Here is a 19,022-nt window from a genome sequence, read left to right as displayed (position 1 = left end):
GTGCCCCTTCGCCAGATCCAGGTTGTAACACATCTCTCTCTGTCTGCAGCAATGGATGCCTGCTTCCCCTTTCTCCTCCTCTTTCTAGTCTGCCTCCCCAGGCCAATCCGAGATATATACCTCTCACTGCAACTACGAAAGAATGCACGAAGCACCAGAAGGTGGTCTCGGGGACCCAAATGGTGGGGGAAGGTGTGGACATCACCACCCTCCAGCACATGGACTTTAACTCTGTCCATGGACTTTAGCTCCTCTGAAGTGACAAATCCTGCATGCTCTGCCACAATAACCTGCAGGCTGAGGAACACCAGTGCCTCTCTCTATCTGTCAAAGCTTGGCAGACCAAAGAATCCAAGTGCGAGGAGACTGGCACAAAGTCCATCATTTGCTCCATAATAGACATAGCTGTCTTGCTAGCCAAAAGCATTCATAACAGCTGGATGGATGGCAGGAACTCACTCGGAAGCCCCCAAATTTGCCGAAATCAAGTCCCAGGAGGATAAGTATGTCTCTGTCACCGACAAGGCGGAATGTCACTATTACAGGTGAGGAGTATAATAATAATAATGATGGCATTTGTTAAGTGTGTACTATGTGCAAAGCACTGTTCTAAGCGCTGGGGAGGTTGCAAGGTGATCAGGTTATCCCATGGGGGGCTCACAATCCTCATCCCCATTTTACAGATGAGGTAACTGAGGCCCAGAGAAGTTAAGTGACTTGCCCAAAGCCACACTGCTGACAATTGGCAGAGCTGGGATTCTGGGTTGGGGGCCAGCTGGGACTGAGTATGTCAAGCCAATTCAGCTAGTCCCAGATGGGAGGGGAAGCAGCAGCATATTTCATGGAAAAACATCATTCCAGAAGAAAGGTGGAAGTTGGAGGAGGAAAGCAGCAAAGTGTGCTGATAATCTAATTCTACCATTCAGAACAATACAGACCCAGTTAGCTCTGGAAAGGAGCAGAGAAGTATATGCAAGTATCTTTCTTTTTTCTATGATATTTGTTAAGTGCTTATTATCTGCCAGGCACTGTACTAAGCACTGGGGTAGATAGAAGCTAATCACTTGGGGCTCACAGTCTTAATCCCCATTTTACAGATGAGGCAACTGAGGCTCAAAGAAGTGAAGTAGCCAAGCACACATGAGGCAAGAGGCAGAACTGGGATTAGAACCCAGGTCCTCTGACTCTCAGGCCCAGGCTCTTTCTACTTGTCATACTGCTTCCCATCTCTCAGAAATCTCTAAGCAGGTTCTGGGACCACAGGATAGTCCAAGGAAAACATCTTTCTGAGCCAACTCTTTCTCCTCCAGGCTTCAGTCTCATCAAACTTCAGTCTCATCAACATGCCACCACTACGTACTGATTTCAAGTGGCCCATCCAGGCTCTGCTTGTCACATTCAACCCCTCCAATTGCTACAAATACTTGAAGTTAGTTATCTCAGACTACTGAATCCACTCATCAATGCACTGGAGCTTGGGGTAATGGAACACAGGCACCACGGCTCTGAGCCCCTTCAGGCCAGCCCTGAATGGCCTGGGGGTGGATCAGGTGATGCTTTTCTTGGTGACACAAAGCAGCAGGAGTAGGCCCAGCTTTTCACAGCTCTCCAAGAAGTACACTAGTTGTGAGGAGCAAAAGAAACTACTCAGGATCTGTGGAACCTTCAGGACGTGTACAATGAGCGATATGTGAAGGTGATTCTTGGCCACTTCAGGGACTGCCCAGCCAGATCTCGGGGCCAGAGGGTTGGTGGGGGCTGAGGGTCCTAGGTGGTCTCCAAATGGATGGTGTCACTCCCAGATTCCCCGGGCTGGTGACTGCTGAAGACCCGGGATCCCCACAAGAAAGGGCTGAGGCAGGCCGTGAGTGAATATGTGCACAAGAGGGCCCGGTGGCAAAACTTCATCCAGTCGTGCCCTGCCAGGAAGAAGGAAAGCACCCATGACCCCGCTTCTGTGTGTGCCTTGAATATGAAACCATGGACAAGAACCATGGAAGAGGGGCCTGGCCAGGTTGGTGGTGAACTCATCAAAGCAAGTGGCTTGTGGGTAAGGACCGGATCTCTAAGTTGGACACTTGGCTTAAGGTGTTCATTAAGGAACAGGAGCTCTGGACGCCCATGCTGTGGGATCAAAACAACCTCACCTGTGGGAGAGGAGCTTGATTTTTGGGATTGTGCAGCTGGCCACGGGGTGGGGGGGCCCTCAAAGTGGAGATGTGGAATGCAGAAAACTGCTGAGATGATCCATCTCCTGGCCTCCTATACCCTGCAGCCCATCGTGGGGAAGCTACAAGTTGAGAATTGCTACCTTAGAGGCCAAAATGTCTGGAAAATGCTCCTTTGGGGTACCTGGGAAGACCCCACAGGGCCAGTGAGGGACTGGGGCTAGCCGGAGCTCTGTGTCTGCAGAAGGGGCTGTTTGGGATGCTGCTGTGAGGAACACATTATTAGTAGTTTTAATCTTGAGGAAAGTATCATTTAAAGGGGATGGATGAGAGGGGAGGGATTAGGGTCAATTCAGGGAGCCAGGCGCAGACCAGAGGAGGAGACCGGGCTGGGTTGAGACTAATTTGGAATGTGAAAACTCAGGAACATTCCTTTTGGGGGTTTTCAGCAAGGAAACTTTCCACAGGGCATCTGGCAGTGCAATGTGCTCCTGGAATAAATGAAACCTGAGCTCAGAACTCACCATTTTTTATGATATTTTTTAAGTGCTTACTATGTTTCAAGCATTGTTCTAAGTGCTGGGGCAGATACAAGTTAATCTGGCCAGACGCAGTCCCTGTCCCTCATCAGGCTCATAATCTAAGTAGGAGGGAGAATAGGCATTGAATCCATTTTGAAGTTGAGGAAACAGAGGCACAGGGATGTTAAGTGACTTGCCCAAAGTCACATAGCAGGCAGGTGGTGGAGCTGGGATTCGAACCCAGGTTCTCTGGCTCTCAAACCCATGCTTTATCCACTAGGCCACACTGTCACAGCATCACCAGAATCCCCCGCCTTCTTCTTCATCCAAATTGGTACCCTGTTAATCCAAGAACTTGTCATAACCTGTCTCAGCCACCTTGCTGCTGTCCCAGCCTCCAGCCTCTCCCCACTCCTGGACCTACATCACTCTGCAGCCCAAATCATTTTTGGAAAAACAATCATTCCGTGATCATCTCCCCATTCCTCAAAAACCTCCAATGGTTGCTGATCCATCTCTGTATCAAGCAGAAATTCCTCACCACCGGTTTTAGTTCTATTCTCAGTTTTTTCCCCATACCTATCCTTCTTCTCTCACACTACAACCCAGCCCACACACTTTGCTTCTCTACTCACTGTGCCTTACTCTTGTCTCTTGCCAACAACCCCTAGTTCACATCCTCTCTACTGCCCGGGAACTCCCTCCTTCTTCAACATCCGACAGACAGCTATTCCCTTCATCTTCAAAGCCCCACTAAAATCACATCTCCTCCAGAAGATGTGGCACGGGCACGGGCCTGCGAGTCAGAAGGACCTGGGTTCTAATCCCAACACTGACACTTGTCCACTGTGTGACCTTGGGCAAGTCACTTAACTTCTCTGTGCCTCAGTTACCGCATCTATAAATGGGGAATAAGATTGTGATACCCATGTAGTACATGGACAGTGTCCAATCTGATCATCTCATATCTACCACGCTTAGTACAATGCCTGGCACATAGTAAGTGCTTAATAAATATCATTTTAAAAAGTAGGCCTTCTCTGACTAATCTCTCATCTTCCACCCTATTTTCCCTTCCTTGTACATCACCTATGCACCTGAATACATACCTCCTAAGCCCTTAGGGACTCACCTTTGCACCATCTCCACAAAACTTAGGAACATATCCTTATACTTGATGCTTTCCCCACTGAAATATACTTAATTGTCCATCTCCACCTTTAGACTGTAAGCTCCTTCTTGCTTGCTTGCTTGCTTGCTCTATTGTACTCTCCCAAGTGCTTAATGTAATGCTCTGCACAAAATACTACTGATTGATTGGCTATTGATTGGTCATGGGTTCAAATCCCAGCTCCACCGATTGTCAGCTGTGTGCCCTTGGGCAAGTACTTAACTTCTCTGGGCCTCAGTTACCTCATCTGTAAAATGGGTTTAAGACTGTAAGCCCCACATGGGACAACCTGATCACCTTGTATCCCCCTCCAGTGCTTAGAATAGTGCTTTGCATATAGGAAGTGCTTAACAAATGCCAGTATTATTATTATTATTATTATTATTACCCTGATAGATTCCTCTTGCAGATTCCCTGCCCCAAAATCTTTAAGACAGAGCTGAGGCTCTTCTGTCATTTTTGACAGGAAACTTTATCCCATAAATAGAAGGCAGATGCGTAATTGGAATACATCATATACACACTCACTGAGTTTTTATTTGCTCTGATGACAGTTCTCCGAATCCACACAAACACAGCTCATCTTATATTGACATTGACTCCTGGGCCCATGCTCTTTCCACTAGGCCACACTGCTTCTTAGCTGGGGGACAGGGAGAGGGAGAGCTTCTCTTGTTGCCTGAAAGGACAATGCTGTAGGAGATTTAAGGAGGAAGCTTAGAGAAGCAGCGTGGCTCAGTGGAAAGAGCCCGGGCTTTGGAGTCAGAGGTCATGGGTTCAAATCCTGGCTCTGCCAATTGTCAGCTGTGTGACTTTGGTCAAGTCACTTCACTTCTCTGTGCCTCAGTTACCTCATCTGTAAAATGGGGATTAAGACTGTGAGCCCCCTAAGGGACAACCTGATCACCTTGTAACTTCCCCAGTGCTTAGAACAGTGCTTTGCACATAGTAAGCACTTAATAAATGCCATCAAAAAAAAAAGCTTACCTTTAATTTGTCATTTTTGTTTTTGTGAGTTTTGGTCCACCGTCACCTTGAAACACACATAATCTGTTTTATTGCTTCTGCATCTCAATTGTTAACCCCCCACTGTACTGTCACTCGCCCTGCTGACCTCACCATGAACTTTCAGTTCCCTTGCTCCCAACTGCCATTCCCATTCCTCACCTTCCCCTTCCCCCCTCCCACCCAGCTGTTTCCCTCCCTCTCACCCACCAAGACCGCTCCCCCTCAACCCCTACCAAGGATTCCTCTGTACCAGCGCAGGTCCTCTGCTTCTCCCTCCCGACCCCCCTCCTCCCCTTCTCCCCGCCCCCACCCCATCCCAGTTCTCCTTTCCCATCGCCACCCCCCCTTCCCACTCTCCCCGCCCAGGCCCCCGCCAACTCATCCCAATCCAAACCCTCCCCACCCCTCGCACCCTTCCCCCTCCCTCCCCACCCTCGACAGCTGATGCCAAGTGTGGCCTCTGGAACCCCCGCTCCGTTTTAAGTAAGATTCCTTTCATCCTGGACCTTTTCCTTTCCAGTTCTCTACTCCTCCTCGCCCTAACTGAAACATGGCTGTCGTCGGACGACACGGTCTCTTCTGCTGCTCTCTGCAGTGCAGGCCTCTTCTTCTCCCACTCCCCCAGACTCACTGGAAAAGGAGGAGGTGTCGGTTTCCTTCTCGCCCCCCAATGTCGCTTTCGCACTATCCCTCCTCCCCCTTCCCTTTCCCTCCCCTCCTTTGAAGCCCACATTATTCGCCTCTACCACCCCCTCCAGATTCTTGTAGCCGTCATCTACCGCCCTCCGGGCCCCACTTCCAACTTCTTTAACGACTTTGACCCCTTCCTCACATTCCTTCTCTCCTTCTCCATGCCCACTCTGATCCTTGGAGACTTCAATATCCACATGGATATCCCTAACGACTCCTCTGCCGCCCGCCTTCTATCTCTCCTTGACGCTGCCAACCTCTTCCTCCACCCCACCTCACCCACTCACCAACTTGGTCATACCCTCGACCTCATCATCTCCTACCGCTGCACTGTGTCCACCCTCACCAACTCTGTGATCCCTCTCTCTGATCATAATCTTCTCACCTGCCTCCTCACTCACACTCCTTTCCCCTGTAAATCCGTATTACTCCCTCACAGAGATCTCCGCTCTCTGGACCCCACCCATCTTTCGGAACGCCTCACACCCCACCTCGCCGCCCTCTCCTCTCTACCCAGTCTTGATGATCAGATTACTGCTCTCAACTCTACCCTTTCTACTCAGCTAGACTCACTCGCTCCCCTTTCCCTTCGCCGCTCTCGCACCACTAACCCACAGCCCTGGATCACTGCCACTGTCCGCCTCCTTCGCTCTTATGCTCGAGCTGCCGAACGCTGCTGGCGAAAGTCTAAACACCATGCCAACCTCGTTCACTTCAAGTTTATCCTTTCCTGCCTTAACTCAGCCCTCTCTTCTGCCAGACAAAACTATTTCTCCTCCCTTATTGACACCCATGCCCATCACCCCCGCCAGCTCTTCCGTACATTCAACTCCCTTCTCAGGCCCCCGGTTCCTCCCCCTCCTCCTTCCCTCACCCCCAACGATCTGGCCTCCTACTTCATTAACAAAATTAAATCCATCAGGTCCGACCTCCCCAAAGTCTCTTCCCCCCTTTCTCCAACCCCCCGGCTCTCAACATTCTCTGCTACTCTCCCATCCTTCCCAGTGGTATCCTCAGAGGAACTCTCCTCCCTCCTCTCAAGTGCTACTCCGGCCACCTGTGCTTCTGACCCCATTCCCTCTCATCTTATGAAATCTCTCGCTCCATCCCTTCTCCCCTCCTTAACTTCCATCTTCAACCGCTCACTCTCCACTGGTTCCTTCCCCTCTGCCTTCAAACATGCCCATGTCTCTCCCATCCTAAAAAAACCCTCTCTTGACCCCACCTCACCTTCTAGTTATCGTCCCATATCCCTCCTACCATTCCTTTCCAAACTCCTTGAACGAGTTGTCTACACGCGCTGCCTAGAATTCCTCAACAACAACTCTCTCCTCGACCCCCTCCAGTCTGGCTTCCGTCCCCTTCATTCCACGGAAACTGCGCTCTCAAAGGTCACCAATGACCTCCTGCTTGCCAAATCCAACGGCTCATACTCTGTCCTAATCCTCCTCGACCTCTCAGCTGCCTTTGACACTGTGGACCACCCCCTTCTCCTCAACACGTTATCTGACCTTGGCTTCACAGACTCCGTCCTCTCCTGGTTCTCCTCTTATCTCTCCGGTCGTTCTTTCTCAGTCTCTTTTGCAGGCTCCTCCTCCCCCTCCCATCCTCTTACTGTGGGAGTTCCCCAAGGTTCAGTGCTTGGTCCCCTTCTGTTCTCAATCTACACTCACTCCCTTGGTGACCTCATTCGCTCCCACGGCTTCAACTATCACCTCTACGCTGATGACACCCAGATCTACATCTCTGCCCCTGCTCTCTCCCCCTCCCTCCAGGCTCGCATCTCCTCCTGCCTTCAGGACATCTCCATCTGGATGTCCGCCCGCCACCTAAAGCTCAACATGTCGAAGACTGAGCTCCTTGTCTTCCCTCCCAAACCTTGTCCTCTCCCTGACTTTCCCATCTCTGTTGACGGCACTACCATCCTTCCCGTCTCACAAGCCCGCAACCTTGGTGTCATCCTCGACTCCGCTCTCTCATTCACCCCTCACATCCAAGCCGTCACCAAAACCTGCCGGTCTCAGCTCCGCAACATTGCCAAGATCCGCCCTTTCCTCTCCATCCAAACCGCTACCCTGCTAATTCAAGCTCTCATCCTATCCCGTCTGGACTACTGCACTAGCCTTCTCTCTGATCTCCCATCCTCGTGTCTCTCTCCACTTCAATCCATACTTCATGCTGCTGCCCGGATTATCTTTGTCCAGAAACGCTCTGGACATATCACTCCCCTCCTCAAAAACCTCCAATGGCTACCGATCAATCTGCGCATCAGGCAGAAACTCCTCACCCTGGGCTTCAAGGCTCTCCATCACCTCGCCCCCCTCCTACCTCACCTCCCTTCTCTCCTTCTACTGCCCAGCCCGCACCCTCCGCTCCTCCACCACTAATCTCCTCACTGTACCTCGCTCTCGCCTGTCCCGCCATCGACCCCCGGCCCACGTCATCCCCCGGGCCTGGAATGCCCTCCCTCTGCCCATCCGCCAAGCTAGCTCTCTTCCTCCCTTCAAGGCCCTCCTGAGAGCTCACCTCCTCCAGGAGGCCTTCCCAGATTGAGCCCCTTCTTTCCTCTCCCCCTCGTCCCCCTCTCCATCCCCCCGCCTTACCGCCTTCCCCTCCCCACAGCACCTGTATATATGTATATATGGTTGTACATATTTATTACTCTGTTTATTTATTTATTTATTTATTTTACTTGTACATTTCTATCCTACTTATTTTATTTTGTTGGTATGTTTGGTTCTGTTCTCTGTCTCCCCCTTTTAGACTGTGAGCCCACTATCGGGTAGGGACTGTCTCTATGTGATGCCAATTTGTACTTCCCAAGCGCTTAGTACAGTGCTCTGCACATAGTAAGCGCTCAATAAATACGATTGATTGATTGATTGATTGATTGGAGCGACTGCGAGGAAATAGGTTAAAATTGATCTCCACACATAGAAAGTGCATTTTTAAAACTGCAAATGAAGGCAGGAAGAAATACACTGTGGGCAAGGTCAGATGGTTTACCGGGGTAGTAGAGGCAGGGTCTTCCATCTGCCTGGCCCATTTTGGGATGTGGTAGCAAGCAATGAGAAGTCAGATGGGTGGGAGGTCCCAAGGCTAAGCCAGCTGGGAGAGGGCTGGTTCTGGCTAAGCTTTTGATCCTGCACTTTGGTGCCAAGCTGGGGAAAGGAGGCAGTGACCAGGAAGAGAAGCACTCCAAGGGGACAGGTGAGAGGCTGGAGGGTCTGTGCAGAGAGATTCCTGAGCAATTTTACTTGTTTATTCATTCATTCAATCATATTTATTAAGCGCTTACTGCATGCAGAGCACTATACTAAGTGCTTGGGAAAGAACAATACAATAAACAGTGACAATCCCTGTCCACAGTGAAATAGAGCTAGAGTCTAGAGGTGGGGAGAGCTGTTTAGGTTATATTTAACACTGAAAAATGTTTAGATTTCATTCAGTGATGTCACCTTGGGGATGTGGGAAAATGAGCTATGAGGTGAGCCGAGCCTGCCTAATGGGGACTGGATCTCTCTGGGCTCTGTTCATTCACACCCCTGGACAAATGTAGAAAGAATATGCTTCACAGATGGACTTTACATCCCTGGGGTTACATCCCTGGGTTGTACAGGGCAGTGCAGAAGCCAGGGTGTTCAGTAGAACTGGATACAAGCACCTGCCTCAATGCTGATGCTCCTCCCTCTGTCTTTCAACAAGAAGAAACAGGAACACTACTTCAAGATGTCATAATAGGAGAGAGTCTACCCGTGGCCTAGTTAGGATATCTTTCCACCCTTCAGAGATCTCCTATCTTCCTCCAAATCAAGGAGAAACTCACTTGCATTGGCTGAAGGCTCTTCACCAATCAATCGATCAATCAATCATTTTAACAGGATTTGTTGAGCACCTGCTGTGTGCAGACCACTGTACTAAGCCCGTAGGAGAGTATAATAATTGACAGTCAATCAATCAATCATATTTATTGAGAACTTTCTATGTGCAGAGCACCTTACTAAGCACTTGGGAGAATATAACAGAATTAGCAGGGATGTTCCCTTCTCATAATGAGCAACAGATATGATCTCTCTCCATCTTACATAGCAACACATTTCGCCCACTATTCCCCATAGTGCACTCTTCACTCCACCCAAGGTCACCTTCAAACTGGACTTCACTATTACCTCTCCTGCCTCTGACTCCTCACTCTCACTAGTCTCCTAGCCTGGAACTTCTTCCACCATCAATTCCACTGGGTTCATTCAATCGTATTTATTGAGTGCTTACTGTGTGCAGAGCACTGTACTAAGCACTCCATCGCACTCCATCTTTTAAGCCATCCTAAAATCCCACCTCCTCTGGGAAGTCTCCCGGATTAATTTACCACACCCCAGCCACATCAGCCTAACACCTACCCTCCACATCGGTGTACTTTATTCCTATCCTCAGCACTGACATTAGTTCATATGTATATTAGCATTATATAGTCTATTCATATATTTTTCTGTACCTTCAATTATGTGTTCAACTCTTTTGTCTTGATATGTTTCTATTGATTTCTGTTTCATTCTTGCTCTTCTTCTAGCTTTCATTATCAGTCGGTGGTTTTTATCTGACCCCTTCCCTCCCACTATAATACCAAAAGCTCCTGGAGGACAGGGAGAGTGTGTGTTACTATTGCCATGGTCTCTCAGGAGCTTAGTACAGTGGCTGGACGGCACTCAATAGGTGCTTAAGAAATAACAGTGATTGATTAATTCAGGATGACCCCAGAGAGGTTTTCAGAAATGCCTTGACTATAGTGGACTCTTCATTCACCAATCCAGGCTCAGTTGCTGGCTGGTCACTGAGGGCAGGGGGAGTGGGAGGGATGGAATAATGGAACATTTGGTCAGTTTTGCTCTCTGTCCTCAGGCAGTCTTTCAGGCGAGATCTAAAATGCCGAAAAGTAATCATTCACTCTTCCTAGAAATGGGTTCACTGAAGGGTTACTTCAAGAGGGGGGAATGAGGGGCATCATGAGCCAAGTTCATGATGTTCAGAGATAAGTTTCATGAACAATTGGTCCTCGTTTCGCGCCATCTCACCAATAGCCTGGCTAAGCTGTGGACTCAACACTCCAGTCAAGGTGGTATTTGATGGCTTTAATGGAGTTTCATAAGCAGCTTTCTATTTCTGAGTAAAAAATGATGTAGAAATAATGATAATAATAATCATGGTACTTGTTAAATGTCTACTATGGACCAAACTCTCTACTAAACATAGTAGTAGGTAACCTCTCTTTGGGACAGTGTCATGGTGCCCTGTGGGGTAGACTAATGTCAGGATGTGCGTCCCTTCCCTGCTGGGCTGGGGCCCTCAGAGTGAAGTTTTCCTCAGCCAGTCATGGAGGAGTGGCATTTGAGGCAGGGGTGATTTAGTTGCTGAGAAGTGTCTGGCAGGATTGGGGCTGGGATTGCCGGGATGGGGAGAAAGGAACAGCAGAGCGCTGTGGCTGATGAATCCATCTGCATTCGCCCAGAATACCCAGGGAGATGAAGGGGCCCAGTTAGAGAGCAGGGAAGGGGGAGATGGGAGCTCGGAGTGGAGGGGTGTTCCAAAAGTCCAGGATTCTGGGTGTCTGGGCCACTCCAGGGTCTTGAGCTGCTGGTATCTGGTTCCCTTACCCCAGGACCAGGCCCGTTCCCTAGGATGAAGAGTGTTGGGGGGAATGGCTTCCATGTGGAGCTGAATTATGGCTGCACTGCTCATCTGCATCATCAGAACCCAACCAACTGTCCAACGTCTATTCCCACAAATGCCTACCAGAACGATTTTTAGCATGCTGAGTAGGCCGCAGCATGGCCTAGTGGAAAAAGCACGGATTTGGGAGCCAGAAAGACCTAGGTTCTAATCCTGATTTGCCACTTGTCTGCTGTCTGCTGTGTGAACTTGGGCAAGTCATTTTACTTCTCTGTGCCTCAGCTACCTCATCTGGAAAATGGGGATTAAGACTGTGAGTCCTACGTGTCGGAGGGACTGTGTCCAACCCCAGTGCTTAGTACAGTGACTGGCATATATTAAGCACTTAACAAATACAATAAATAAATAAGTACGTGTTAAAAAATTTGGACACCAAGATGAGCATGGATCAAGGTGGCACAGTCCCTCAGGGGAAGGGGTGTGAAGAGGCATCTTGGCATTGTTGCCAACAACCAAACTCTTCCCTTAGGACTGGGCCAGCATTGCCATCCTGCCAGCCACCAAGGCATCCGCTGGACATCACCACCTGCTATGGGGACCGATGACTGAAACTTCGGGGAATTTGGATGGTTCCATCCTGGAGTGGAAACTCAGAAATACATGTTCATATTCAGGGTCCGGGTGTTAAAAGCATCTCTCTCTCTCTCTCTCTGACTACAGCTATGGGCACCTGCTTCCTCCTTCTCCTCTCCCTCCTCCTCCGTTGGCCTCCTCCCATCTCCTCACTCTGTCTCAAGGTGACCAAAGAGGGATGTGAGAGGCACCAGAAGTACGTCCCAGGATCCCAGCTGGCAGGGGAGGGGGTGGATATCACCACGCTCCAGTTCACAGGCTTTAATCCCATAGATCCCACCCAGTTCTTAGGCAAGAATGAGTCCTGCGTTCTCTGCCACAATGACCTGCAGGCTGGGGAACGCCAGCGCCTGCCTCTGGCCATCAAGGATTGGCAGACCAAAGTGTCCAAGTGCCAGAGGACAATGGCAGAGTCAGCAGTTACTTCGGCTATAGAAATAGCCACTTTGGCTGCCAAGAGCATCCAGAAGAACTGGGTGATGGAGTTGGAAGCAAACTCCCTAACCAAAGCCAATGTCCAAATGGCTGTGGCAGGGTCCTACTCCAAGGCAGCCACGTTTGCAGCCCAGAAGGCCCAAGAGGACGAATGCACCTTCACCAGTAACATAGTAGAATGTCACTTCTACAGGTGAGGGACAAACATTGGCCTCTGGGATGAGGACCACTGGGGCTGGGGGCAGAGGGCCACAACAGCTGAATATTCCACAGAGAAGGGTGCTGAGGGCTGGGGAGGGAGAGAAAACAGTGATGGCAGTGGATAACCCAAGCTGACCATGTGGAGAGTGATCACTGGCTCTGGACTAGAGCAGAGACTTACCAGAGAGGTGCAGCCAGCAGAGGAGTGAGGTAGCCTCCTCTCCGCCTAAACCTTTCAGTGAAAACAAGGTGGCTGTGTTCGTGAGGGAGAGGAAGCACTGGGTGACATCAACAAACATGACCCTCCCACCACCCCAGGTTGGGCAGGGCAGGTCTACCCTCTCCTTCCTTGGGGCAGGGCTCACTCCCCACTAATATCTCTCTCCTATCCCAGCCTCCACCTCATTAAAAACCCACCCCTGAAGCCTGATTTCAAGTCGGCCATCTGGACTCTGCCTGACAAATTCACTGCCTCCACTCGCCCGGAATACTTCCAGTTGATCTCGGACTACGGCACCCACTTCATCAAATCCCTAGAGCTGGGGGGCCGGATCACCGATATCACAGCCCTGCGCACCTGTGGGCTGGCCCTGGAAGGACTGCAGGTGGAGAAGGTGTCGGAGTGTCTGGCGGTGGAAACCACGGAGAGGATGGATGGCTCTGTGAAGTCCTCCAAGAGGATTAAGAAGTGTGAGAAGCAGAGGAAAAAGCATGGGATCCAAGGGTCCTTCCATGACATGTACAATGAGAGACTTCTGGAAGTGGTGGGAGGTCAGCACAAGAGGGTGGCTGGCCTGATCTTTGGGGCCACCAAGGGATCAGAACAGTTCTCCGCCTGGAAGGCCACACTCCCAGCATCACCTGGGCTGGTGGCCTACTCCCTGGCCCCTCTCCACCTGCTGCTGAAACCCCAGGACCCCCGCAGGGAAGAGCTGAGGCAGGCCCTGAGTGAGTATCTCAACAAGAGGACCCGATGGCAAAACTGCACCTGGCCGTGCCCCCCGGGGAAAATGAAGAGTGCTCAGAATCCCTGCCGCTGTGTGTGCCCGGGATCGGATGTCATTGATAAGAACTGCTGCCCCCGGGAGAGAGGCCTAGCCACGTTAGAGGTGACCATCATCAAGGCCAATGGCTTATGGGGTGACCTGACCTCTCAGACGGATGCTTACGTTAAGGTGTTCTTTAAGGAAAAGGAGCTCAGGGTGCCCACCGTCTGGAATGAAAACAACCCGACCTGGGGGCAGAAGCTCAATTTTGGGATTGTGCAGTTGGCCAGAGGGGGTCCCCTCAGGGTGGAGGTGTGGGATGCAGACAACAGCTGGGATGACAACCTCCTGGGCTCCTGTACCCTGCAGCCCACAGCAGGAATGCGGAGGGTTGAGGTCTGCTACTTGAGCAGTGGGTCTGTGACCTTCCAGTACCTGGTGACCTGTGTGCCCCATTTGCAGGGCCCAAAGTGTCTGAAGTATGCCCCCGTGGGGAACCCAGAGGAGGGAGTAGGGAACCTCAACAGCCCTTGAGCACAGAGCAGGCCTGCCAGCAGAAGACACCTGTAACTCCAGGAGGAGCTGCTGTTTGGAAAATGTTAATAGTCTTAGTTTTAAGAGTGCCATTTTCTGGGGATGGGTGTAAGGGCAGGGGTTAGGATTGGAGCCCCAGGGGAGGGGAGGATGGTCAGATGATTGAGTTTAGGGCATCTTAGGGCAGCTTGGGGGCCGTCATTCAATTGTTCATTCGATCATATTTATTTAGCGCTTTCTGTTTGCAGAGCACTCTACCAAGTGCTCCGGAGAGTATGATAAAACAATAAACAGATACATTTCCTGCAGATGAGGTGTGGGGAGTCTGGGATGAGACTAACAGGGAATCTAAAAACTCAGAACTTTCCATATGGGAACGTACATTGAGGAATCTTTCCACAGGGCATCTGGCCATTAATGCAGTGAGCTTCTGGAATAAATGAAGGCTGAGCTCAGAACTCACCGGTGTTGCGGTCTGTTTCAGTGTCTCCCAAATAGAGACATTGTTCTACAGATGGACATGATGGACTGGAAATTCAGGGCTGGGATTTCCTGGCTGAGCTTTTGTTCTCGTTCACAAACTAAAGCCCCTAAAGGCAGTTCTCCTAGGGGTTGGGGGTGGGAATTGACCCCAGGAGCCACAGCAGGGAAAAATTGGTCACATCAACAAAACTCCCGTTGGCCATGTTGACCCCAAAAGGTCTCAGCCCAAACCTGACCAAAAGTTTCCTGGCCAAGCAAAGAAGGAGGGAAGTCCGAGGGACCAGAGATGCTGGGAAACCAGACTCAAGACAAAGGATTGAACCATTTATGACTTCCTTATGACCCTCCCCCAACTCTGGTCGTCGTTATTGTTGTTATTGGGTGGATAATAATTATGGTATTTGTTAAGCGCTGTGTGCCAAGCACTGTTCTAAGTGCCAGATGGGAGAGAGGAGGATCACAGAAGGAAGATGCTTTAGCTCAGCTGGGCGGAGAAGCCAAATCTCATTTTTCAGTAGTCATTTATCAGAAACTGCCCCAGATCATCGGGACTGGGCTAAGATGGCTTAGTTGTTAGGGACTCCTCTGTATCATGAAAGACTCTTATGTGGGATGTTGGACTAGAGTCTCATTACAGGGAAAGAGATAGTGAATATAAATATAGATGTTCCACCATTAGAAGTGATAATTATCTCACATTATGGGGAATATGTAGAGAGTACAGGTGCATACATGGAAAATTTTGTCTCAATTAAAAAAGGTATTTTGGAGAGTCTATTGTGTGCAGAAAAATATATAAGCCCTTGGGACAAGACACAGACCCTCTGTACCCTGGGGGCTTACAATTTAATAGAGGAAAAAGACTGGTGTTATTAAAAATGGACTGAATAGAAGTAAAAGAAGCAGCGTGGCTCAGTGGAAAGAGCATGGGCTTGGGAGTCAGAGAATTTGGGTTCTAATCCTGGCTCCACCACTTGTCTGCTGTGTGACCTTGGGCAAGCCACTTAACTTCTCTGTGCCTCAGTTACCTCATCTGTAAAATGGGGATTAAGACTGTGAGCCCCACATGAGACAACCTGATTACCGTGTATTTACCCCAGCATTTTGAATGGTGCTTGGAACATAGTAAGTGCTTAATAAATACCATAATCATTAATTATCATTATTATTATTAGGAGGGAGAACAAGATTATAACAGATAGTAGACTGGATATGGCGTAAACTGAGAACTGAATAAATAGATGAATAGACCCACAGTCTCAATGTTCTTATTTACATTAACACAATTCACATATTGGTCCTGGCACATTTATAAAACTCAGGTTGTAGTCACCCTGTGTTGTCATGGGAATACTTTCATTCTGCTCATGGAAATACATTGGGTTAGACAAAATGTGAACTCCACTGTGTATTCAGAAGGTTCGCGGGAGGGAGAAAGGGAAATTTGGTCGTTTCCTCAATTCTGGTAATATTCATCTATATGTATACAGTATATCGCTGGACACCAGTGGAAGTGAAGTTAACCCATAAGTGTATGTGTGTGTGTGTGTGTGTGTGTGTGTGTGTGTGTGTGTGTGTCTGTGTGTTTATAATTGTAAAAGACCAATAGGGTAATGACAGTCACACGTATACTCGCACACAGTTATTCTCTGTTGTGTCAACACCTTTGCCGTTTGCAATTTCTGGCTTGGTCTGTGCTTTTGTCCCTCTATCTTTTGTTCCTTTGAAACTTCTGCCCCAAAAGAGCCTCTTTATGGATTGCCATATGCAATACTGAGCTGCTACCACATTACCAGTATCTGAAGCTTGGCTTTGCTAGTGCCTTTAAAAGTTGTCTCCATCTTCCTTGCTTTCATTCACCCCATTTCCACTCACTGTTCAGTATCTGACTGTGCACTTTTCACTATCCATTCCCCTCCAATGCTGCAGCTTGAGAAGTTGTGATGAGGAGGGCTTAGCTTCACAAGAAGTGTTAACCCACTCACTGTGCCTCAATCTTGTCTCTCCGGCCTTCTGCTTGCCCATGACTTTCTTCCAGGTCCTGGAAGATCATCCCTCTTTAAAACCAATGGATCCGAGCTCACGCCACCTTTGAAGCTCGTCTGAAATGACACCTTCTCCAGGAAGCCTTCCCCAATTTATTTCTCTTCCCCCCAGGCATATCTCCCTACAACTGTTGTTTCCTTGTCATTGCTACTGACAGTCAAAATTAACTATAGCACTTTTATGCCTATTGATTTACACAGTCTTCCACTTTGATTCACTCCTTCATTCATTCAATCATATTTATTAAGCGCTTGGGAGAGTACAAAGTAACAATAAATGGACACATCCCATGCCCATAACAAGCTTACAGTGTAGAGTGGGAGACAGACATTAATATAAATAAAGAAATTACTGCTATGTATATAAATGCTATGGAGCTAGGAAAGGAAATGAATAAAGGGAGCAAGTCAGGGCAATGCAGAAGGGAGTGGGAGAAGAGGAAAGGAGAGCTTAGTCAGGGAAGGCCTCTTGAAGGAGATGTGCCTTCAGCAAGGCTTTGAAAGCAGGGAGGGGAATTGCCTGTCAGATATGAGGAGGAAAGGCATTCCAGGCCAGAGGGAGGACATGGGCAAGAGGTGGCAGAGAGATTGACAAGATCGAGGTACAGTGATAAGGTTAGCATTAGAGAGTGGAATGTGCAGACTGGGTTGTAGTAGGAGAGTAGCCAGCTGAGGTAGGAGGGGACAAGGTGATTGAGTACTTTAAATCCAATAGTGAGGCTTTCTTGCTTGATGTAGAAGTGAATGGGCAACCATGGACTTTCTTGAGAGGTGAAGAAACTTGGCCTAAATGTTTCTCTAAAAAAGTGATCTGAGCAGCAGTGCCAAGTATAGACTGAAGTGGGGAGTGACAGGAGGAGGCTGGGAGGTCAGCAAAGAGGCTGTTACAATAACCAAGGTGGGATAGGATAAGTGATTGGATTAATGTGGTAGCAGTTTGGATGAAGAGGAAAGGGAGGATTTTAGCAGTGTTGTGAATGTGAAACTTACAGGATTTAATGATAGACTGAATATGTGGGTTGATTGATTCATTCATTCAATCGTATTTATTGAGGACACTGTGTGCAGAGCACTGTGCTTAATGATGAGAGAGAGTAGTCAAGGGTAATGCCAAGGTTACCAGTTTGTGGGACAGGAAGGATGGTGGTGCCGCCTACAGTGTTGGGAAAGTTAGCAGAAAGACAGGGTTTGGGTGAGAAGATAAGAAGTTCTGTTTTAGACATCTAAAGTTTGAGGTGATGGGTCCTCCCTAGAGAGATGTCTTGAAGGCAGGAAGAAATATGAGACTGAAGAAAGGGAGACAGATCAGGCCTGAAAATGTAGATTTAGGTGTCATCCACTTTGAGGTGGTAGTTGAAGCCATGTGAGTGAATGAGTTCTTCAGAAGAGTGGGTATAGATGGAGAATATAAGGGAACCCAGAACTGAACCCACAGTTAGGGGGTGGGAGGCTGAGGAGCCCACAAAAGAGACTGAGAATGAATGGCCAGAGATAGGAAAACCAGAACAGGACAGTGTCAGTGAAGCTGAAGTTGGATAATGTTTCCAGGAGAATGGGTTAGTCGACAGTGTCAAAGGCAGCTAAGAGGTCGAGGAGGATTAGGATGGAGTAGAGGTTGTTGGTTTTGGCAAGAAGATTGTAGGTGACCTTTGAGAGGGCAGTTTCTGAGGAGTAAAGAGGATGGAAGCCAGACTGGAAGGGGACAATGAGATAATTGGAGGAGAGGAACATTAGACAGCAGGTGTAGACAACTCCCTCGAGAAGTTTGGAGAGGAATCGTAGGAGGGAGATGGAGCAGTAACTGGAGGGAGCCTTGGGGCAATGGGAGGGTTTTCTTAGGATAGAGGAGACATGGCACATTTGAAAGTAGTGAGGAAGAAGCCACTGGAGAGTGAACAGTTGAAGATGGCAGTGAAAGAGGGAAAAAGGGAGGGGGCAAATGTTTTGATAAGATGTGAAGAAATGGGGTCGGAAGGAGGTGGAGGGAGTGGATTTTGAGAGAAGGCAGGAAATCTCCTTTAGAGGTACTACTGGGAAAGATGATAGAGTTGAAGAAGAGGCCAGAGGCTGAAGGGACTGGGGAGGGGCAGGGGACATTTTCAGGAGATCACGCCTGATAGTGTCAATTTTCTTAATAGAATAGGTGGCCCTGTCATTAGAGGAAAGGGATGGGAGAGGCGGGGGGACAGAGGGTTTGTGGAAGGAGTTAAGTGTCTGAATCAACTGACAAGGGTGATGGGCATAGGTGTCAATAAAGATGGAGAAATAGTTTTGCCAAGCAGAGGAGAGGGCAGAGTTAAAACACGCAAGGATAAACTTGAGGTGGATGAAGTCAGCCTGATATCTAAATTTCCTTCAGCAGCACTCTGCAGCTCATGCACAAGATTGTAGAAGGTGGACTGTGGCTGTGATCCATGGCTGTAAGATCAACAAAGGGATAAGGTTAAGCATTAACCAATACTTATCCCCTTCTCTTTCTT

The 19,022-nt window shown here is 48.9% G+C and overlaps 1 protein-coding gene across 1 annotated transcript; it reads left to right on the top strand.

Moving 5' to 3' along the window:
* The first annotated feature begins 444 nt into the window (after positions 1-444).
* LOC119925297 (perforin-1-like) lies at positions 445-14,014 on the top strand. The gene is made up of 5 exons (XM_038743402.1): positions 445-545; positions 1,927-2,050; positions 2,231-2,374; positions 12,023-12,486; positions 12,889-14,014. The coding sequence occupies exons 1-5, from the start codon at positions 445-447 to the stop codon at positions 14,012-14,014; spliced, it is 1,959 nt and encodes a 652-aa protein (XP_038599330.1).
* Positions 14,015-19,022: the final 5,008 nt, after the last annotated feature.

This window comes from Tachyglossus aculeatus, chromosome 3, assembly GCF_015852505.1.
Source record: "Tachyglossus aculeatus isolate mTacAcu1 chromosome 3, mTacAcu1.pri, whole genome shotgun sequence".
NCBI lineage: Eukaryota > Metazoa > Chordata > Mammalia > Monotremata > Tachyglossidae > Tachyglossus > Tachyglossus aculeatus.
Note: the sequence above shows the minus strand (reverse complement) of the source record. Positions and strands in the feature narration are given on the sequence as shown.

Coding starts and splice junctions, on each gene's coding strand:
- LOC119925297 (XM_038743402.1), top strand. CDS start 445: ATGGCAGGAACTCACTCGGAAGCCCCCAAATTTGCCGAAATCAAGTCC. Junction 2,375..12,022: donor GGGAAGACCCCACAGGGCCA/GTGAGGGACTGG, acceptor CTCTGTCTCAAG/GTGACCAAAGAGGGATGTGA. Junction 12,487..12,888: donor GTAGAATGTCACTTCTACAG/GTGAGGGACAAA, acceptor CTCCTATCCCAG/CCTCCACCTCATTAAAAACC.